This window comes from Ruditapes philippinarum, unplaced genomic scaffold (genome assembly GCF_026571515.1).
Source record: "Ruditapes philippinarum isolate M1 unplaced genomic scaffold, ASM2657151v2 ctg1442_1_1_1_1, whole genome shotgun sequence".
Classification (NCBI taxonomy): Eukaryota; Metazoa; Mollusca; class Bivalvia; order Venerida; family Veneridae; genus Ruditapes; species Ruditapes philippinarum.
This window is the reverse complement of record NW_026854847.1, coordinates 337-23,368: the sequence shown is the minus strand read 5'-3', so window position 1 is coordinate 23,368 and position 23,032 is coordinate 337. Positions and strand designations below refer to the sequence as shown.

The window sequence follows — 23,032 nt, the reverse complement described above, 5'->3', positions numbered from 1 at the left end:
CATTTCTAGTACATTTAAAATAGATGAAGAAGAATGTACTAATAACACAAAACTTAAAAGCACATTTAGTAGCCTGGACCTTATTAAGTAAAAAGCAACAAGAAGAAAAATAACAATGTAACAATATCTCCGTTTACCGCTGATTTCATAAACAGGCATTGCTAGTCTATAGACGATTCATGAACTTTAGCATTCACAAACACATTTTTATTTTAACAACCCTCCCCCACCCTCTAACCCCCCCCCCCCAAAAAAAAAACAATAGAAAGGCTAATTTTATTTTTACTGATATAAAGGGAAAGGATCATAAATCTTTAAAATGAAACTGTTTTTGATACATTAATTAATGTTTAATGAACTATAAAGCTGTTCATTATATATTACCAGTAGTAAAAAAGCTAAAATGTAACATGCGGAAAAAAGGGGATATATACGAATTTTTTTCTTTGCTAATTAATTGCTCTGTTGAAGAATAAAAGACAAACAAGTCGATTTTATGACGGGTCAAACGAGTGCATTTAAGAATTGTCAAGGGTCAAGACCCGAGGTCTTGGGTTAAACGAACACCCTGGTGCCACTCAATGTACCGAACTTTCATGTAGAAAGTAGAAAAATGCGCATACGTTATCGCTGATATTTTGTGCGCCATACGTTATCATTTCCAGGAAAATGTTCCGATATCAATATTCTTGCAAGAATGTGCATGAATGTTTAGATGACGACATATTACGCCTTTCTACAGTCACTGGTTTCAGTAAATGAACAAATATGTAAACAAAACCAGTGAATTTGAGAGAAGAAACCGTACGTTACCACAATCAAACAGGTGGACAATTTTCTGGCTTCGGATCTGGAGACGCGTATGTTAGATGAAGTACGGGACTAAACAAAAATAGAAATTAAATTATGTATAGCCGAAAAATTGTGGAGAAGACTATTGTTTGTACACTATATAGCATCACGACTTGAATAGAAAAAAGGAAAAAACTTTCCGGCTGTATCTGCAATATTGTTTGTTTGAGTAACGAACGGCATGATTCTCCCCCGTGTGTATACAAATGATAGTTACAGAATAATAATCAACAATGAAGTTACTATCAAGAAAATAATATACTGTGTAAAGAGATAAATGCATCAAAATTCCATTAATTGTTTAAAATTATGTGAATGGTGGCATGTGTTACTGACTAATTATGAAAATTCCATAATGTAAAAAAGTAAGCGACACATTGGTTATAAAGTACCAAATGAAGATATTGGTATATATTATTTGTTTCTAGTTTTCTGTTGACATCAAAACAGGGCGTCCCCTTCTTTTTCACATGGTGTGTTTTCCCATATGCAACACAGTTACACGGTGCGTAATCGTTTCGGACTGATTTGGAACATTTTCCCGTTCCTGAACTAATTTGGATTTATTTCAGAGGACTGATTAAGATAGATTGGATTTTGAGCTTGACAAGGTAAGACAATATATAAATTAAACTGTAAGTCTTCGAATATTCTACTTGCGCGGAATATTGCAATCTTTAAGGAATGCATACACAACTTTATAAGGTTTATTCGCGGTTTTTAATTAGTTGTAAGCGAAAAAAACAAAACAACTTTCACATGTCAGTGAAGTAGTAGTACATATTAGCATAAAATTTACAATAAGTCATTATTATCTTTGATTTTTTGGGTATTTCATGATCATATTATAGACAAAAATCATTCATCGATAATTTAGTGGTTTTAGTAAAATGTTTTGTCCATTAATTAATTTATAGGACGTTCTTTTATGACGACCTCGTAATTTTTTAAGGGCACCGGATTCAGCTGATTGTAGGCTAACGACCTAAAAATTCATTACCGGACAAATCATTTTACTAAAACCACTAAGTTATCGTGGAATGATTTTTTCTATAATATGATTATGAAATGTCGGAACAATCAAAGACAATAACGATTTTTTGGCAATTTTTGGCTAGTGCTTTCTACTACTTTTCTGACATGTGAAATTTGTTTTTCGATTCCTAGTTGATAAAAGAACGTTAACAAACCGTATGTATATATATATTCTTACCTCGCCAAGCTAAAAATCCATTTTATCTTAATCAATCCGGTGCCATAAATCCAAATCAGTTCAGGGACGTGGAAATATCCCAAATCAGCCCGAGACAATTACGCACCGTGAGTTAACATATCTACAGACAGGGTTTTTGACACTTAACATAAAGGTAACCATTAAGACCTTTCTGAGGATTGGTTAGTAACACGTCAAATTCTACCAGACGCCTACCATCTCGCCAATTAAGTTGTTTTCTGTGTGTGTTTTCGACGTCTGGTCATGTATTTCACAATCATGATCGCTTATAACATTTTTTCCAGATTTTTTTCCGATTACAAGAAAAGCGTCAATTCATGACGCGTAAAACAAAGACTCTCAGGATATCCGCTTACCGGAAAGGTACATTTCTGGTATTTTTATTATTATTATTTTAAATTCAATACGCTAATAATAATTTATTTATTGTCAAGTAAGTAATATTTATAAACAAACAGATTTTATTAAATTTAAAAATAAAATGTGTGTTACATGAACCCGAGATTTCCGGACGTAGCCGCATTTGAACAAGTAAAATTGTAATCGAACAAACTTTGGCGAAGTCATTAGGGTTGGTCTACCTTACAAACAAAACGGAATAGACGTTTTAGACTTACATCGATAGAAAAGACTTACAAGACTAGTTTGGGTTGCTTAGTTTAACACGTTAAATTGTTATACAGTGTAAACAATAGCTTTATGAAATTATAAAACGTCTTGTAAAAAAGCCCTCAATGCCATTAATTTGCGCATTTCATCGATCGTCAATTCTACGTAACATTGTCTTCTTATACAAAACAAAATGTAACATAAAACGTGCTGCGCAATAAAATCATGTATAACGTTTTTAATTCAAACAATACTATACGTACTGTCTTTGCTCTTTTTAATTATTCACAGCAATTATTCATAAGACTATTTAACATACAAAGAGTAGTCTTTAGTTTTAGATCTCCCTTTTTTGCAGAGAGTTCCTTCAGCTTTTGTTGCGTGTGCATATTAGTAAAATTAATAAAAGAACTATCGGACTTCCAGACTTCCATCCCATCGTGTTGACATTTTTTTTAGAGTTTCTTAAGATATCCATATTATATATGTGTTTCAAAAAATTACTTTAACTATTTATTTACTTTTTATTTTCTTGAAAGAAGCCTGTCTAGTTTCCCATTCATCATCTTCATTTCCTTGTTTATTTCCTGTATTTGTTCACTTAAGTGTTTCGTTTGAAAGTCACAGAACTGTGATATACCAAATTCCTCTTTAATAACAGATATTGGAATTACAATACCATTTGAATTAAGTTTTCCAACACACATTCCGATACACGCTAACTGATCGTCGGAGTCCTTAGCAAAAACAAAAGCTCCCGAATCACCACCATCATTGAACAATTTAAATTGTGGACTTTCTGAAATATCAGGTCTGATTTCTATCTGCTTTTTCAGTAAATACGGATGTTCATCGTTCTTAATTGTATATTGGCATTGAAACTTGCAAAGTCGGACAGTGGTTTCTTCAAACTCAATATATCCTCTTGTGAGTCCAGTTGTTCGTCCGTATTTCAATACCTGAGTATTGTATCTAAGGCCAGATGTTCCAAGCGTTCGTCCAGTTTCGAAGCAAATCTCTGACAAGACAATAAAACACAATTAACTCAAAATCTATCATAAAATAAAATATTATATTTCTAAACTTACACTCTATAGTTAATGTTTTACTGTTATGTATAATCTCGAATATAAAGGACAATGGTATTAAGTAACGCAAATTGTGTTATATATGTTAATTAAATCAAACGTAATTATTTATTAAATAATATATACAAAAAAAATATGAAAATGGGTCAAACTCAATATTTATTTGTGGGACTTTTTCTTGGATGTTTATTTTTCTGTGGCAGTCAGTCGTTTTTGCTATCATTGTCAGAAATTATATGGTTATGTATTCAAAAGGACAGTTGACAATTGGTCCAAGATTGATGTGACAAATACTGTAGTGAACTGTGTCACCGATGTACGATTGCAGCTGCGTAGTAAAAAGGAGTTTTCGTTAACATTTGATTAAATGCAAAATTAAATAAAACAAGTTATTAACTATAGAATATATTTTCACTTAACGTGATAAACTCGTAGAAATTATTTTGCATTTTATCACGTTTCGTTTAAATGTTTCTGTTTAAATTGCACTCAAACGAAACGATTGCCACTTTTTAAGTAACTTTTTGGCTTAATACCTGAACCTGGAAAACGACCCGATTCGGGAGCATTGTCTTCTAATTTGAAAATAGCCATATCTATGCCACTTGATTTCTCATTCCCTTCTCTGTAAACTACTTCTTTCACAGGGCCAAGTTGATGCCTCGGTCTTGTTGTGTCCGGCTGAAAAACCATGGGTGAAGCCGAACTCAAGACTTGTTTTTCTCCTTTTAGTTTATTCATATTATCCCAATTTAACACAACATGAGCACATGTGATACCACAAAGTCCAAAGTCACTATGGTAATAGAACCCGCCCAATGTTCCATATGAGGGAGATGTGTCATTTGAAGTAATTTGACAGCCCATTTGTACAGGTCTGGTATATTTTTCAAATGGCAAAGTCGTTGTTTCAAATATTCCCTCTCTGACATCCACTGGAATACCATCTATATGATTTTCAAATTTACTTTCGTGCAATGGAATTTTACCTTTTGCAATAACATATAACACGATACATGGCTGGAAGGGGACGCGATACTCTGATTGTTTTAACATGAAGTTTTTAGACCTAACATTACTTCCTGAAATAGCAGATAGATATTGATGATTTTGCAGAAGTCGGTCAGAGTTCTTTCTGATAGCAACTTTAATATCCTCTTTTTGAGAGTAAGTGAGTGGTTGTGGTTTTTTTTTTAGCTTGTTCAATTTTTGCAAAACTGCTTCCGATTCTTTTCCGGTTGAATCAATATTTTTCACAAAGATATTATAGCCAATATTTCCAAGTTTCTCTTCAACGTGCAATTTGTCCTCAATGCTTTTAGTCAGAACAACAAACACGATATCATCATTTGCCTTTGTGTCGTATGCCGGCCAAACGTGCAAAATTGAGTTAGATATACTTTCAATAAGTTTGCATATCTTCTCACATTCTTCATAGATTTTTCCCTTTTTACCCGTTCTTTTCCATATCGCATTAAGTCGTTGCTGGTCAGACAAATATGGAAATGCTGAGAGTAAAAGCATACACAATTACCATGCATCTAATATCAACACGTGAAACCGCAGAGTCAATAAGAACATTATTTTGATGAAATACTTTGTTTTCATTTGCTGCTAATCGGCCGCAATTTGAATTGAGTTGATAATTTATCAATTAATGATTAAAGAACATGATAATGGTTCGTTCGTGCGAACAACACTACTTTAGAAATGTATTTTATCAATATTCTTTAGAATTCTTTAAATATACAATGATAAACTGTACACACTAGAGCGGGTTTTGAGACGTACACTAGTTTGTTTTTTTTTAAAGAATATCACTCCAATAAGAAATGCTAAGAATTATATGCCAGAACAGATGTTAAACGTACAATTTCAGGAATTAATATTAGAAAACGAAAATGTAAAATGAAAACTTACGTAACATTATACTATAGGCATAAGGGACAGCTTTATCTACAGTGTACTGTTCTGCGTCACATTGTAGATCTTTTCTTCCCAAAATAAAGAGAATTCTAAACAAAATCGAAACATCATTCTCCGAAATATGCCCATTTTGTCTGAGTTTTGTAAACAGATCACGACACGTATCGTATTCCTCGAAAAGCTTTCCGCTGATTTTTTCGGGACCTATATGTATAACAAAAAAAGCACTTTTAAGTACAGACAATATTTAACAGACAAGCGCATGACTGATTAAGTCTTCTTTTTGTTTTTTAGAATCGATATCAAAAGTGTGACCGTGAAAATTGCTCAAGTATGTAACAGTTCATTATTTGAAAAGATACCACAAAAACTAGCTATAGTTAAATCTTATGTAGAATATGATAGAAACAACATATTTATGCCTGTGTTGCAGATACCAGTTTTTACATGCTTTCTGTATGACATCACATTAGTGAACAACATCCAAACTCTATTGTTTCTAATTATGAAACTAAGATTATCTATTATCCTATAGATGCAACTTGTGTGTTTGACAAAGACAATGCTAAAATTAGAAAGGTAGCTGTGTCTTTCCATGTATTCACATAATACTTTCTCAATGTTTATTCATATCTCTACGGTGTTCCGTTTGGACACGTTTGGACAATCGTGACATTTTATTTATTCTGTACCCGCGATGCACGATGGTACGATGGTGAAAACGCGATGGCACGATGGAACGATGGTGAAAACACGATGGTACGATGGTGAAATCACGATGGTACGATGGTAAAATCGCGATGGCGCGATAGTATGATGGTGAAAATGCGATGTTACATCGCGTTTTCACCATCGTACCATCTTGATTTCACCATCGTACCATCGCGTTTTCACCATCGTACCATCGCACCATCGCGCTATCGTGTTTTCACCATCGTGCCATCGCGCTTTCACCATCGTGCCATCGCGATTTCACCATCGTACCATCGCGATTTCACCATCGTACCATCGCGTTTTCACCATCGTACCATCGCGTTTTCACCATCGTGCCATCGCCTTCCGGTGGACATGCGCATTGTACATCTTTATCAACATAACTATGTATTATGTGAGAGGCTATACGTATCGAGACATTTTAAATATAGTGAGGCTTAAAACGGGATTTGATCATAGTACAGACTATTTAATAAGTGTTGTGTATTAAGATTCAATCATTATAAAACCTTTATGCACTGTGCTTAATTCATCTTGTCTAGATATCTATAACACAAATTTTTTAAGGTTTTATTTCATAAATATGATGCTCAAGTTAAGAAAAGTTACAAAAAGCATTATTTGTAGAGATGTTACCGAATTTAACATTTCATGTAAATAAAGGGAGGTAATAAAAATTTATTTTCTGTAAAGTCTAAGTCAAATTTTTCAATAAGAAATGAATGCATATATTTTAATGATTACATATAATATGTATAAATATTTGCAGTACATATTTTACATATTCTCGATGTTTGAAACTTGTTTTATATTAAAGCATTATTATATAAATATATATAATTTCACTGAAGTGTGGTGTTAGCTCAACAGGTACAGCGTTGGACTGTGAATCGGGCGATCGGGTTGGATTCCCCCGACGGGTGCAGGTCACTTTCGTTGTGATTGATCATGAAATCCTTTCTACGGTCATTGACACTGGTCTCTGCTCTGCAGAAGTTTCAGTTCCTTGCGAAAGAGAAGCAACTAGTACTGGTAAAACTGCTTGACAGCCTGCCGAGGAAAATGCGGTGGTTGAACTGTGCTCTTGTGAATTCAATGTGGCTTACTGTCATGATCGGAAGTGAAAACTATCACCACAACCACCACGGGTGTACAACCTCAATTACAACATACAAAATCTTTAGAACGGTACAAAATTGTCTTTTGGTATAGCTGTCATGTGTTTTTTTCCAATTATTCTTGCTTGGATATGGAAGAATGAAAAATCACAATACGTTCAGGTATTAGAAAGTAAATTATAAAACAAAATGAAAATAAAAGGAAAATTAAAGAAAATACTGAGCCAGAAAATTATGCATCAAGAGCTCATACATATAGATAAGATAATTCTATTTCCCGAGACTATTAGAATGTGTATGTCTTAAAGTGAGAAATGTTTGCCCTTGACCTGGTCCAATTGGGAATTTAAAGTCAAAGAATATTATATTACTATGGAAGATTAATTATTACTGCAAAAAATTTAAATTCGGCGCTATAATCCGAGCATAGGTTCCAGTGCCAGACCTGGGGATTGATCAGTAATTTACTTAATTACAATTACTTTCAGATTTTATTGTTATAGATTATGATTGAATTCTCAGATTTGCCTCTGTAATCAATTAAATAACATAACAGAACAGAAGAAAACGTTATTTTACTTTGATTTGTACATAAATGTAGTACATTATCAGAAAAGTACAGAACATTAACTCAAGTTACATATAATATAACACATGAGTATACATAACAGTGGTGAATATTTGTTAATTTTAACACATGACATGATCTTATTTTTAAGGCATTTGTAAGATGAAAATAAATAATTATCATGAGAAATGAAAAAAGAAAAAAAACAAACAAACAGCTATCGCCTGAAGATATTCATGATTTTCACGATACATTGATCAAAATGTATAAACAATACATTTTCAATACTTATATTCAATTAATGATAACAAAGTTTAAAGTCAACGTCACGTTACATTTATCCAGCTTCATCCGAGACCCACATAGGCCCTCGTTTGTCTTCTGCGTACATATTCAACGATCATGTCTTGTGGCAAATTAAAAAAAAGTTCGTGATATAAAAATAAAATGTATTTTCAGTACAGATATTGCGACATTCTGTTTCAGTTTTCGTCAACTGAAAGGACACTTAAAGAGATAAGGTTTGAAAAGAAGACAACCATTGGACTTCGGCAAGATTGAAGCAGCGATACAGGTACAGTATACATTCTTTCTTTATCTATTTAAAAGCTTAAGATGGCAGTAAGAGTCTTGTCGGATACACAAGTTACTGGGCAGGCTGTCAAGCACTTTACAAGTACTAGTTGCCTTCACTTTCGCAAGGAACTGAAACTTCTGCAGAGCAGAGACCAGTGTCAATGACCGTAGAAAGGATTTCATGATCAATCACAACGAAAGTGACCTGCACCCGTCGGGGGGAATCCAACCCGATTGCCCGATTCACAGTCCAACGCTGTACCTGTTGAGCTAACACCACACTTCAGTGAAATTATATATATTTATATAATAATGCTTTAATATAAAACAAGTTTCAAACATCGAGAATATGTAAAATATGTACTGCAAATATTTATACATATTATATGTAATCATTAAAATATATGCATTCATTTCTTATTGAAAAATTTGACTTAGACTTTACAGAAAATAATTTTTTATTACCTCCCTTTATTTACATGAAATGTTAAATTCGGTAACATCTTTACAACTAATGCTTTTTGAAACTTTTCTTAATTTGAGCATCATATTTATGAAATAAAACCTTAAAAAATTTGAGTTATAGATATCTAGACAAGATGAATTAAGCACAGTGCATAAAGGTTTTATAATGATTGAATCTTAATACACAACACTTATTAAAAAGTCTGTGCTGAGATCAAATCCCGTTTTAAGCTCACTATATTTAAAATGTCTCGATACGTATTGCCTCTCACATAATACATAGTTATGCATTCATCCATTGTTGATAAAGATGTACAATGCGCATGTCCACCGGAAGGCGATGGCACGATGGTGAAAACGCGATGGTACGATGGTGAAAACGCGATGGTACGATGGTGAAATCGCGATGGTACGATGGTGAAATCGCGATGGTACGATGGTGAAATCGCGATGGCACGATGGTGAAAGCGCGATGGCACGATGGTGAAAACACGATAGCGCGATGGTGCGATGGTGAAAACGCGATGGTACGATGGTGAAATCACGATGGTACGATGGTGAAAACGCGATGTAACATCGCGTTTTCACCATCATACTATCGCGCCATCGCGATTTCACCATCGTACCATCGTGATTTCACCATCGTACCATCGTGTTTTCACCATCGTACCATCGTGCCATCGCGTTTTCACCATCGTACCATCGTGCATCGCGGGTACAGAATAAATAAAATGTCACGATTGTCCAAAAGTGTCCAAACGGAACACCGTATATCTCAGATATTATTTGTAATAAAAAGTGTTAATCCCCGTGGAAATTGTATGCAATTAACTTGATATTTTCTTCTTCTATTTTAAATAATTCCATTGATTTTATTACATAATCTGACATGTAGTATGAAAACATAACACTATTTTAAACAATGTGTATTTACCTGTTAGGATCAGTTTTAAAGTCTTTAACTCATTTTTGTCAATAGCTAATGATATATGGTTAAGAAGATCATTCAATGACCTAGCAGGCAAGTATTTATTTGGTGAATGACTTCGCATTTTTCGTTTGCTAGATGCATCTTTTGATTTCTTTCTCAAATATGGATTTGGTTGTCTGTTTTTCGGAACATTGGCTTGGCGTATTTTACCACCTGAACGTCCACGATTATGTAAGGCAATCATGTTCCTTTTTTCGATTTTTAAAGGGTTGCTCTGTAAATCCAGTATCGTGTCCAAAATCGTCTAATGTTAAAATATAAGTTGAGGCTAAAAAGTACAATGTATATGCAGTTCATCTTGTTGTGAGATATAACAATTCCTATCTAGGGCTGATATCAGTTATTACTTTTTTAATGAATTTACTGTCTTTCTGTTATTATTAATTATCATAAATCTTGTTAGGGTCACGTCGCACCTAAAGTATAGGTTATATTGCGATTTTACCAGTTTTAAAGAAAGACCTCACGTTCACTTCCATGCATTATTTCAGGCACGAACGGGTATCTGAGTTGGGCCACCGATGTTTAATTATGTAGCTGGATAGCTCCGGACAGAAAATAATCCAAAATCGTTGTCGGGATTCGAACACACAGTCGTGAGGGGCAAATGATTTGAAGTCAATGTCCATAGCCACTCGAGCACGGACGCCTGCTTATAAGTCATGATAATTGATGCTTAGTGGAGATGATAGTAACGTCAATACTAAATAATATCATATAATTTAGTGTGTGGTATGCATATATTTACGATAAAGTCACAATGAGTCATGATTTGTCATTAAAAGAACCTACTATGTAAAAACATTTTTTTTGTTAGTATAAAAATAATATTATTCTGAAAACACGGTGAAATGATGACTAAAATCAAACAACGATTCAATAAGGAAGAGGGAAACAATTGGTCATTTGGTTCACTTATTAAATTTCCTCATCATTATCATTATTTAAGATTAAACTAAATATTAATAAAAGACCTTTTTATAAACATCGTAATGACTCACGGAAGTTTCCTATCTTATTTGTACAGTTAAGTGATAATATGAGTGGGGAGGACTTTTATCTTTTTGACTTTGTGATGAAATGAACTGACATTTGTTTTAGCTTGACAGCGGAAACAATGAGACTCAGTAACACATACATGTAGTACGGGGACAATAAGTGCTGAATATAAGTGAAATTTTCATAACAATAAAACAAATTGTATTATATACCAAAATGATAAAATATATCTCTTATATCACAAAATGGTGGCATAATTTTTCTTTGTGCGGTGCGGGCTGAGAAATCCAAGATGGCGTCAAAATTTGTTTATTGGAGGAAATGTCACATGTAGTTTTCTTATCTACAAAGATATCAAATAATGATTGCATGTTTATATCTTCTATGAATAGGTACTTTTAATCAACATATTAAAGCAATCAATTCAAAGTCAAGGTCAAGGTCATTTCAATGTCATTTGCAAATAAAATCTCGTTAAAAGTTATTTTGATTAATTATCCTTTCTTTTAAAAAGAGTAACAACTATTTACAACTTAATATCAAAACAAAACTCAAAGTGATAACTGAAGTGTACATCATTCAACAACACCAAAATAATTTGCCTACAATTGATTTAGATTCTGAAATTTAACATCAATCAAGGTTGATTCCACATTTTTGTATGTACTGAAGATGTGAATGTCAAATGTGAACATTTTATGTATAATTTATTATCAAAATTTTAAATGGACATTACAACTTACATGAAAATATAACATAAAACTAACATAGCATAACGAATATTAAAAGTCAAGACAAAGGTCATAAAGGTCAAGGTCATGGTATGAAAATAGTTCACGAAATCAAGGTTTGTTGTTACTGATAATTTAAACTTGTCTTAAAATAGCAAAATTATATTGGTTGAGATACTGTTTTCCTTTGTTCCTTTAGGACAATGCAGTAAAATTTATCTATATTTTCATTTCCAAAAATCTGGGAACATTGTCTAAAACATTATGTAATTTTGCAAATTGATCATAAACTGCCAACCAGCTTATCTGTACTTCAGTACTTTGAAATCAGAGTAAAATTGGGCATGATATAGCTAGAAGAGCTACGGTAGAGCCATGGTGAATACTGACAGAGACCCGGTGAAGGCCAGAAGAGCCCCGGTGAATGCCGGCAGAGCCCCGGAGGATGCCGGCAGAGCCCCGTAAAATGACGATGGAGCTACGGTTGATCCCGGTAGAGCCCCGGCAAAGCCCGGTTCATTTCAAAAGAATCACGCAAATTTGCGATGATTTCACTTGTTTGTATTAAAACCCTTCCCATTTCACTTTAATCCAGTCTTGCATTAGGATTTTTCAGATATAATAAAAGATAAAAATTACGTATTAATGTAATCATTTTCGCGCTTTTTCAATGCACAGGGGTTCTACCGGAACTCTGCCTAGAACGTCCCGGGCTCTGCATGGATCGACCGGGGCTCTGCCTATATCAACAGGGGCTCTTCCGGCGTCATCCAGAAACGACCGGGGAAGCACCGGCATGAACAGTAACTTCACCTGGGCTCTGCCTGGATGGTCCGGAGCGCATCCTGAGTGGTAAGTTGGGAATTAGCGTAGTGCTGTCGGGTAAAGAGTGACCGCAACAATAATTTCACCCCACGATCGTCCCGGATAATCCCAGTAATATACATAGTTAGACAAACAACTTAAGAGCATGATAGTTCAGTTAGACAAACAACTACATTACTTTAGAGCACAATAGTTCGTCAAACAAACAACTACATGACTTAAAAGCATCACTGTTCAGTCAGACAAACAACTAAATGACTTAAGAACATAATAGTTCAGTCAGACAAACAACTACATTACTTGAAAACATAACATTTTAGTGTGACAAACAACTACATTTCTTTAGAGCATAATAGTCCGGTCAGACAAACAATTACATTACTTTAGAGCATAACTGTTCAGTCAGATAAACAACTACATGACTTCAATGCATAAAAGTTTGGTCAAACAAACAACAACATGACCGTAGAGCATAATAGTTTAGTCAGACAAACAACTACATAACCTAAGAGCATTAAAGTTCGGTCAGACAAACAACTACAGGACTTTAGAGCATAATAGTTCAGTCAGACAAACAACTACAAGACCTTAGAGCATAAAAGTTCAGTCAGACAAAAAACTACATGACCTAAGAGCATTATAGTTCGGTCAGACAAACAACTACATGACCTTAGAGCATTATAGTTCTGTTATGCATACAACTACATGACTTTAGAACATAATAGTTCAGTCAGACAAACAACTACAATACTTAAGAGCATTATAGTTAGGTCAAACAAACAACTACATGACTTTAGAGCATAAAAGTTCGTCCAGAAAAAAAACTTCATGAATTTAGAGCATAATAGTTCAGTCAGACAAACAACAACAAGACTTTAGAGCATAATAGTTCGTTCAGACAAACAACTTCATGACTTTAGAGCATAATAGTTCAGTAAGACAAACAACTACAAGACTTGCTATGTTTTGTTTTTCTATCTTTAATACTTTTTGTAAAAATGCATTTAAAGTTTGCATTTGCCATGGTAAAGAGTGTTTTGCATTTCGGCATTTTGCCATGGCAAAACACTCTTTGCCATGGCCAATTAGAATTGCCATGGCAAGTTTTTTCCTACATTTGCCATGGCAAATTTGCCATGGCAATTATTTTTTGAAAACATCACAAAACATTCTAAAACTTATCCTGTTGACATGTTCTTGGTGCTACTGTTATATTTTTATTGCAATCTCTAACTTTTTTCATTTTGCCATGGCAAATTTTTGCCATGGAAATAAAATGGCCATGGCAATTCCATGGCAAAAATTTGCCATGGTATATCCATGGCAAAAATTTGCCATGGCAATTACATAAAAGTTTGCCATGGCAAAATATTATCAATATTTTTTTCTTTGAAACAAATTTTCATTTATTTATACATGGGAGAAGACATTTTAAGGAAATATTTTTTTTAATTTCATAGTTTACGCAAGGAATATCATTTCTTGCAACCACGGGTCGTGTTAATGAAAATATATGACATTTTAAAATGACAATAATTATGAGATCAAGGATCAAATATAATTATTTACGCTAAATAATAATAATAAAGCTTGAGTGGTAGTTATATAAAATAGAGAAATAATAATCCCTAGAGAAAGCCCAACACGGCAAAATTGAAAATGTTGCAGGCTCGGTTTGATTGAACCTGTTCATGGACGGTACTGGTAAGTGCAAGTTACCGTCCACGTTCCCTAGCACCGGCTTAAAAAATATTCAATAATTTACATGAACTGGTAAAAATCAGAATTTTGAAACATCTGCATATGTTTTCATATGGTGGTTATCATGGAACCTTCAATGTGACACGTTAGTACCATTCCATGAAAAGCGGAATATTACAATAAACTTATAATTACATAAATAACAGACTTTACTTGATAACTATATCTAACTTTTAAATTCCCATCATTATGTATAAATATGTGTGCAATTACATTTTTAGTTTCTGGTTTCTTCTAGTATAATGCAGTCTGCATGATAAAGGACTGCTAAGGAAGGACCTTACAATTCTCACAAGGAAATGATAGGAGATGCATTGGTACAAATTTTATGGAGGGCACCCTTATAACCTTGCTATTTGTAAAAGATTCCGTTAAACGCAACCAGATCACCTCGAGCAAACAGGACGTTTCGCCCCTAACCCACTCGGCCCTTAACAACGGCTAGTCCCAAAAATGCGTAAAATCTTGGTATAATGAGTAATGGGTATATTTATTTGCTATCCAAAGAAAAATAAAGTCATTTTTGTAAAATGGTGTAGTAGTATAACAAAATGGTCTGTGAAATGTTTTAATTTTCAATTTTATTCTGATGGTACTATATTTACCTAGATTGGCAGGAGTGTAAGAATTAAGTCGCCCATCATCAAATTATACGGAATCAACCCTGTGCGAAATTATCATTTGTTTAGGATACTATCAATTTAAGATAGAAATATTTAAGTTGAAGAGAAAGTGGAAAAGTTATCGCCCCTTAAAGAGTACTCAACATTTGCATTAAATCAAAACACATATTTTCCATCGATAATTTCTATAAACTTTTTTCTGTAAAATATGATAAACAAGTCCAACAAGGAAAGAAAGGTTAATTATTATTTATTTTTTTGCGGTGGTTCCCTCGTCATGTGATTTCGTGGATATGCATATTGAAACTGTAAGCCACAATTGATTCAAGAATTAATATAGGGCCGGGAATTATATTTGAATACTCGAAACACTACCGAATACGAACATTCGAAAAACATAAAGAATTGTTGTATTTTTTGTACTTTCAAATTACAATCAAGATCGTAAATTAAACCCTTGACCTTTGTAATTTACCTGTTAAAAGTATATAATGTAAAATTTTCCGATTTTAATTATCATATTTTATTGTTTTCTGTGCTAAATTATCTAGGGGCGTGAGGGGTGTTGCAGTTATTCATTATCCCTCATGTATAGACTCAGTCAAACCGAGTCTGCAATTTTCATGTACTTTGTTGTGATTAATGCTTCCGACGGATCACTTTGTTTGCAGATTTTTTTTTCGATCAATCAATAATTGTTTTCAATTGTATAAAGAAAATTGAATTTGCACGTATTAATCGGCGTGTTATGAAACACGGAAAGTGTCATCCCTAAAGGCCAAACACTTCAAACTTGAAAATGTTGCAGGCACGGTTTGATTGACCCTGTTTATGGACGGTACTGCCAAGTGCAAACTATCGTCTACGCCCCCTAGCACCGCCTTAAGCAGAATTCAACATATTAACATGAAATGGTGAAAATTTGAATTAAGAAACATCCGCAGATGTGTCAGCAGTGCCATTCCATGAAAAGCGGCGTATTGTCCCCAAGTAATAAAAAGGTTATGAGCCTGCATATCACAGATAAGACGTTAAGGACATAATTAAAAAAGCAGGCAACATATCTTAAGGGTTATTCAATATTTTTCGAGAAGAAATATTTGAACCATCAATCTAGAACAAGCCAAATAGTTTAAACTAAAAATTACACAAACACAACAAAATTGTCGTGCTGAACGATCTTTAATGGTCGAAAATATAACATCTCTGATTGGATGTACGGGACAACTTTTAACAGCTTCCACACGGCACAAAACAACGCTGATGAGGCGATAAAATAGATAAATTAATAATCCCTAGAGAAAATGATAATCTCTAAAGACAGCCCAACAAGTCGAAAATGTTGCAGGTTCGGTTTAATTGAGTCTGTTCAAGGACAGTACTGTCAAGTGCAAAACTACTGTCCAGGCCCGCTAGCACCCTCTTAAGCAGAATTCAACATTTTAACATTAAATGGTAAAAATTGAATTTAGAAACATCCACAGATGTGTTTAAACGGTCATCATCATTGAACCTTCAATGTGACAGAAGTGTCATTCCATGAAAGGCGAAGTATTGTCCCCAAGTAATAAAAGCGTGTGCCTTAAACGAGAAACAATGGGCGGAACTAAACAAACTGGAATTGTGGAAGGGGATCACAGGTTAAAAACCCTGCATATCACAGATAAGACGTCAAAAGACGAAGTTAAAAAGCAGGCAAAATATCCTAAGAGTGATTCAACATTATTCAAGTAGGAATATTGGAACCATCCAACCAGAAAATAAAAATAAGTTTAGTTTCAGATTATATATAATAATGTTACTGGGGTTAAATTACAGACTCTGTTTGATTGAATATGTACACGAGGGATAATGTTAAAAATGATTTATAATTATTAATAATCATACTTACATATTCAAGCGACACTTGACTGACAGTAATAATAAGTGTCGTATTGTCGCTATGGCAATATCGCATTGTCGACTATCGCCTTCCGGTACTTTAATATAGTCGAAAGATTTCAGATGAAAATTATGTGATTTTGACATTTAAAGATGTAAAAAATGTAAAAAAAAATAATTGTTTATTATTTATATAAAAAGCAAATTATATTCATATACAAAAATAAAATTTTGTAATGGAAAAACATAAGGGTGATTTTGTTATAAACAGTCTGTGAAATACAAAAAAATCCTTATATTTAACTGGTCATTGGTTTTCTCGACAAAAAAAAGATAGTACATTAATAAATCTAACTGGACAGCACTGCCAACTATATACTACTAAAATATGCACCTCAATTAGATACACTGCCCCAGTAATTCGCCTATGTAAAGTTTATTGTAAACCTGACACGTTTTAAAAAGTTTACACCCTGAACAGTAACTACACGCGACGTCATAGCATATAAATGAATCTGAGTAAATAACACGAGTATGTGTGGATCTAGAAAAAGTCGGTGGCGTCTTTGATGTTTACGAAAATAGCATTCGCACATATACAGATTAAAAATCATTTAAACTGGATCATTTAATGTACAGTTCATCTGTTTTAGCGATTGTATTTTTTTTTATAGTTTTGTGTACTTACGACATTAATATCAAAGACTTTTTTTTAATTAATACGAGCAACTGACATTTTTATAAGCACTAATTATTGAGTTGCCTGGGTTCCCATATTTACTCGATTATGTAAAGTATTCTTACAACGATCAAGTGTGTATATGCGCCCGACATTTGTGACAGCAAATTGCGGACATAGAATCAAGTTTCTTAAATATTGCCTAAATGTTGCAAACGGATTTAATCTGTCACTTACCTGATTATCTGTACTGTATGTATATACATTCATTTCACGAAAATAGGCCGGAAAAGGGCAGACGCATGTTTGTAATAGATAGAACAAAGACAGGGTAAAGAAGTATTTGTTGGGATAAAATTTCGTCGGATCTTAAATTCGTGGATTGACCTACCCACGAAAACCACGAAAATTCGTGCCCCACGAATGATAATGATTTTACAGTATTTGGGACAATGAAAAGATTATCTCGTCCACATCGCATGTCATTAACAATCGTGACGTCATAAATAATTTAGCGGACGACATTTACTTTTCACCGATTGACATCGTAGTTGACGGGTTTACAAATTTGCTAAACGACTGTACACGTGCGACATTCGGAAAATCCTCTGAAACTCGTACCAATAAACCTAGGAAATATTGTAATAAAAAAAAAAGAATGGTTCGATGAAAACTACCAATTGTCAAAATTGAATTTTAAATCAGCAAGAAATATTTTTAATAGAGATAAAAATGACGCTAATCGATCTAGATTTATTCAAGCGAGAACAGCTTATAATAGGGCGAAAAAAAGGCACGGCGTAAATATAAATTGAAAGAAGGACATAACATAAGTAATTTAGCTAAATCACAACCAAAATCTTTTTGGAAAAAGATCAAAAACTATACGAAAAATAAATCGCAGAAGGCAGATAATTTAAATATCAGTAGTTTATTTGATCATTTTAAAACATTGTGTTTGGGAGCGATCAAAATGCAAAAACGAAATTAGGGATCCTTATTTGAATATCGGACAAATAGATAACGATTTAGACCTGCCATTCACTGAGTCTGAAAATAAAATCAGCGATTTTCTCGCAAAATAATGACAAAAGTCCAGGCTTAGACCAACTTAACAAGAAAATATTCAAACACAGTTATGAGCATCTTTCACATTTTCTCATTAAACTTTACAATAGAATGTTTAGTAATGGCGAATATCCTACTTTTTGGGAAATGGTAATTATTACGCCAGTTTTACAAAAAAGGGAGATAAACGAGGCAAAACATTATTCGTGGTATAACTTTGATTAACGTCCTGCTGAAATATATTCTCAATTGCTATCAAATCGATTAACAAAATGGTCAAATAAATATGAAAAACTTGAACGATAAACAATTTGGTTTTTCAAAAAAAGGGAAATCAATTATAGATTGTATTTTTATTTTGCACTCAATAATAAACAAAGTGCTGGACTCAGGGCAAAAACTTTATTGTGTATTTATCGATTACATGCAATGTTTCGACAAAATAGATAGGGGCATTTCTTTTTCTTTTTAATCAAGTTACTAGCAGGAACGTTAGTGGAAAATTTGTACAGGCTCTTAGATCAATGTATATGCGTTGTTAGGTCATGGCGTGCGGTTTAACTCCCAGAATGTCTGATTTTTTCAGCTCTGATATAGGCTTGAAGCAAGGGAGACCCCAGTTCCCCTCTGCTGTACATGTTTTAAATGATATTTCTCAAAACATAAACACAAACATTGATGACATTTTACTGTGAATGAACTCCAATATTTTCTGTTACTATTATGCCCGAACGATCAAGTACTATTCGCTAAATCTCCGACCAGCCTTCAATCAATGATAGATGATCTAGTGAACTATGCGGACGGTGGGGTTGAAAAATAAATATTTCCAAAACTAAAGCAATGGTTTTTGAAAAAGGTCGCGCTACTCATCGAAAAACTTCCATATCAAATGGTACGCCAATCGAGACAGTCACATCTTTTAAATACTTGGGCATTAATTGGTTTAAAAATGGTAAATTGGTACCGTACGCAAAAATGTAAGCAGAGCATGCTTCTATGTCTCTATACGGTTTTTAATATCTATTTTAAATAACATTGAATTACCTTTGAAACAGATCCTTCAATTATTTGGATAGACTCGTTGGTTCGATCCTCCATTTTGGTTCGGAAGTATGGGGAATGCACGAAGCAAACAGACGTGGGAATTAGTTCACAAAATTTTTACGTCGAATCTTATGCGTTAAACGTTCCACAAAATTTATCCGCTCTTTACGGGTGAGCTAGGGCGCATGCCACTCTTGGTTTACAGAAAAATCAACATAATAAAGTACTGGGTGAAAATTTTAAAACTTCCAGATAACCATTTAGTTAAAAAAAACGTAACATTTTTCTTAAGTGCAGATCTAGAAAACGGGGTAGATTATAGAGGAAAAAATGGGCCGGCCAAGTAAAAAGTATACTAGAAAAACATGGATTAAAGTTACATTTGGGACCAACACAGATTTGTTTATATCCAGCAACGTTGTTGACGCATAACTTACAACGCTGGTAATAGCGATATAAATAATTCCACGCGTTTTGGAAGTCTTACTGCATATTCAAACATAGTTTTAAAAGTCGAACCATATTTAAATTGTTCTTTAGAGCCAAAATACAAAATAGCCCTCTCAAAATTTAAGAACCTCCTCCAACAACTTGTTTATCGAAACAGGTCGCTATGACAACACGTTGCGTGAACGACGTATTTGTAAATCGTGCACAATGAGATGTAGTTGGAAAATGAAGTTTCATTTTTTTACTTGCCTGTCCTAATTACCTGCGAACTCCGAAAAAAAAATATCTAAAACCATATTTCCTGCCATGGCCAACAATAAATTAAGTTTGAACTTCTCAATGAATTCTAAATCAAAAAAATCTATTTTTCCCAACTAAGCAAAATTCGTTTTCTTTGCAGATAAAATCCGCTTTTCGTAGAAAACCTGAAGAAAATAACTCACAAAAATTGTATTTGTTTCAAGACTTTGTAAAATAACTAACACAAAATTATATTTGTTAAAACAATTTGTATGCTTTTTTCTCTTTTGGATATGTTTTCATTTGCCAATGTATATATTTGTATGTGCTTTAAGCATTGTAAAATGTTTAATGCATTGAATTGAATATTATAGAGTCGATAATAGGAGAAATAAGAAGTCACGTGTTTTCAATATTGCAATTTGCGGAAATCCTAATTCATGTTTTATAAAAAATTGGAAATGTTAGATTTAGAAGCCTTCATTGATACAGGTGTTGAAGTATCGATTTTACATTTAGATCTTATTTGTCAATCAAAAAAAAACCAAAATTAATTCACAAATCCGCGAATTTCTTCAGTCCCGTAAATGGTCAATTTTTACCCACGTTAAAAAGGTTGTATAGATCTTTACATTTAAATTGGTTCAATAAAGAAAACACATACATTTTTTTGTAGTAGAAAATATTAATCGAAGCGCTATTTTTAGGTAGAGATTTTTTATCGAAAAAATGGTGTTTAGATCTTTATTATGGATTAAATGTTTACGAATTGATCACCATTATATTGCTTTAGAGGAACAACACGTAGCTTCTATTGGTTAGACTCGAAAATGATTGTGTTTTACAACCTCAAACATCACACATAGTAAAGGGAAAATTGAAATATTATCATGGTTTATTAAAGGAAAATACTGCATATGAATTGTCCAGTATAAATAATAGTGACATAAATTCTGAACCTCGGGTAAAAATTATAGATTCAGTTTGTATACCTTCATAGCCATATGGCAAATACCTGTCATGATAGTAAATAACACACAAACAAGTCTATTAAGCTAAAAGCAGGTAGTTCCACTCGCTGAGTAAAAGTCGTTGACAGTTATGAAATATCATCTATAACTCAGAACGTAATAAAAAAACACGTGTGAGCCTAAATTTTTTTGATGATATTCAGGTGCCAGCCTCAGCACGCTAATATGCTTAAAATTTTTTAAAAAATCAAATAGAGATGTTTTTGCAAAAGATGATTCAGAATTGATAGGTACTAATACAATTGAAATGAAAATAGACACAGGTGACCATCCCCCAATTAAATTAAAGCCAAATAGAATCCCTCTCAAAAATCGATATTGTAGGATAACGGTAATTAGCCGGTAATTAGTCAACAATACATAGGCGGATATATTGAATATAATGAGCTGTCACGGGACATTCGAATAGGATATGCCTAATTTAGTTAATTGATGGGCATGTCATCACCTAAGCGGGGACTTGTACCTATGGCGTACAAACATAATTGTTTATTTAATTGTTAGCTGTCCGGAAACGCATATTTGCATTTATGAATTATGAAGGTATAAAGTTTAAGGCGTATAATATTTTAGTATTTAAGGTGAGCAAAATATTATATTCTTCAGTTGTAGTTTTTGATGTTAAACAGATCATTCACTTAGGTTACATTTATGGTAAATACGCAATTGACATTGATTCTTATTGTTTTTACGTATTTGTTTAAGAATTGTGAAATTGTTAAAGACTTTGGTTAAGCAATATGTTTTATCTTATAAAATAATATTTTTTTATTATATGACTAAATATATCTGCAATCTCATTGGGTCCAAACAGTAGTCAACAGAACTTTTATAAAATATATTTACTGGGTGTAGTATTATATTCACTGGCTAAATTGGATTTTCCCAGTCTAAAAATAGATTGAGACTCATATTCAATGATCATTACACCGTAGACTGGTTAAATACGCGTGTTACTTAAAAATAATTGTTGCTTTTTGTTCTTTATGGCATATTTCTCGATTAAAATATCAATACATTACCATTTTTACTTAAAGGCTACACCGCAATGTTGAGTATAAACTTGAATTATTTTGTATGCGCAGCGTTCGCGAAGTCGTTGCACGCCTAACACGTGCGTTTTTTTTCCCGCGCTTCAACGAGGGCAAAATTTGTACATGTATATAAGGTTGTACTTTTTGTGATTTTTTTTTTCTTAGCCTATTCATATAATAAAACAATTATTGACTAGTGAGCCATTGAAATATGATGTTATATTCACCGCAGAAAGTCATATTGACCTCGGCTATCGCCTCCGGTCAATATGTCATCTGCCGGTGAATATCACATCATATTCAATGGCTCACAAGTCAATAATTGTATAATATTAAATAAATACATATATCTGACGTTTATAAACTTGATATTGTGTTGACTTATTCATATTGAGTTATTCAGATCTGGGCGTTACACTACAGGACAATGTTATATTAAAGAAAGACTAATAGGATATTATAATTTATCTATTTATATATCTAAATAGGCGAAATTATATGTACAAAGGTAAACAATAAAAG

General features: G+C 33.3%; 1 protein-coding gene across 1 annotated transcript; it reads right to left on the bottom strand.

Moving 5' to 3' along the window:
- Positions 1 to 1,957: 1,957 nt before the first annotated feature.
- On the bottom strand, positions 1,958 to 10,626 carry LOC132741272 (uncharacterized). The gene is made up of 4 exons (XM_060729404.1): positions 10,085 to 10,626; positions 5,704 to 5,913; positions 4,320 to 5,291; positions 1,958 to 3,713 (listed from the first exon to the last, which is right to left on the bottom strand). The coding sequence occupies exons 1-4, from the start codon at positions 10,323 to 10,325 to the stop codon at positions 3,220 to 3,222; spliced, it is 1,917 nt and encodes a 638-aa protein (XP_060585387.1). The 5' UTR covers positions 10,326 to 10,626; the 3' UTR covers positions 1,958 to 3,219.
- Between the last annotated feature and the right edge of the window lie 12,406 nt (positions 10,627 to 23,032).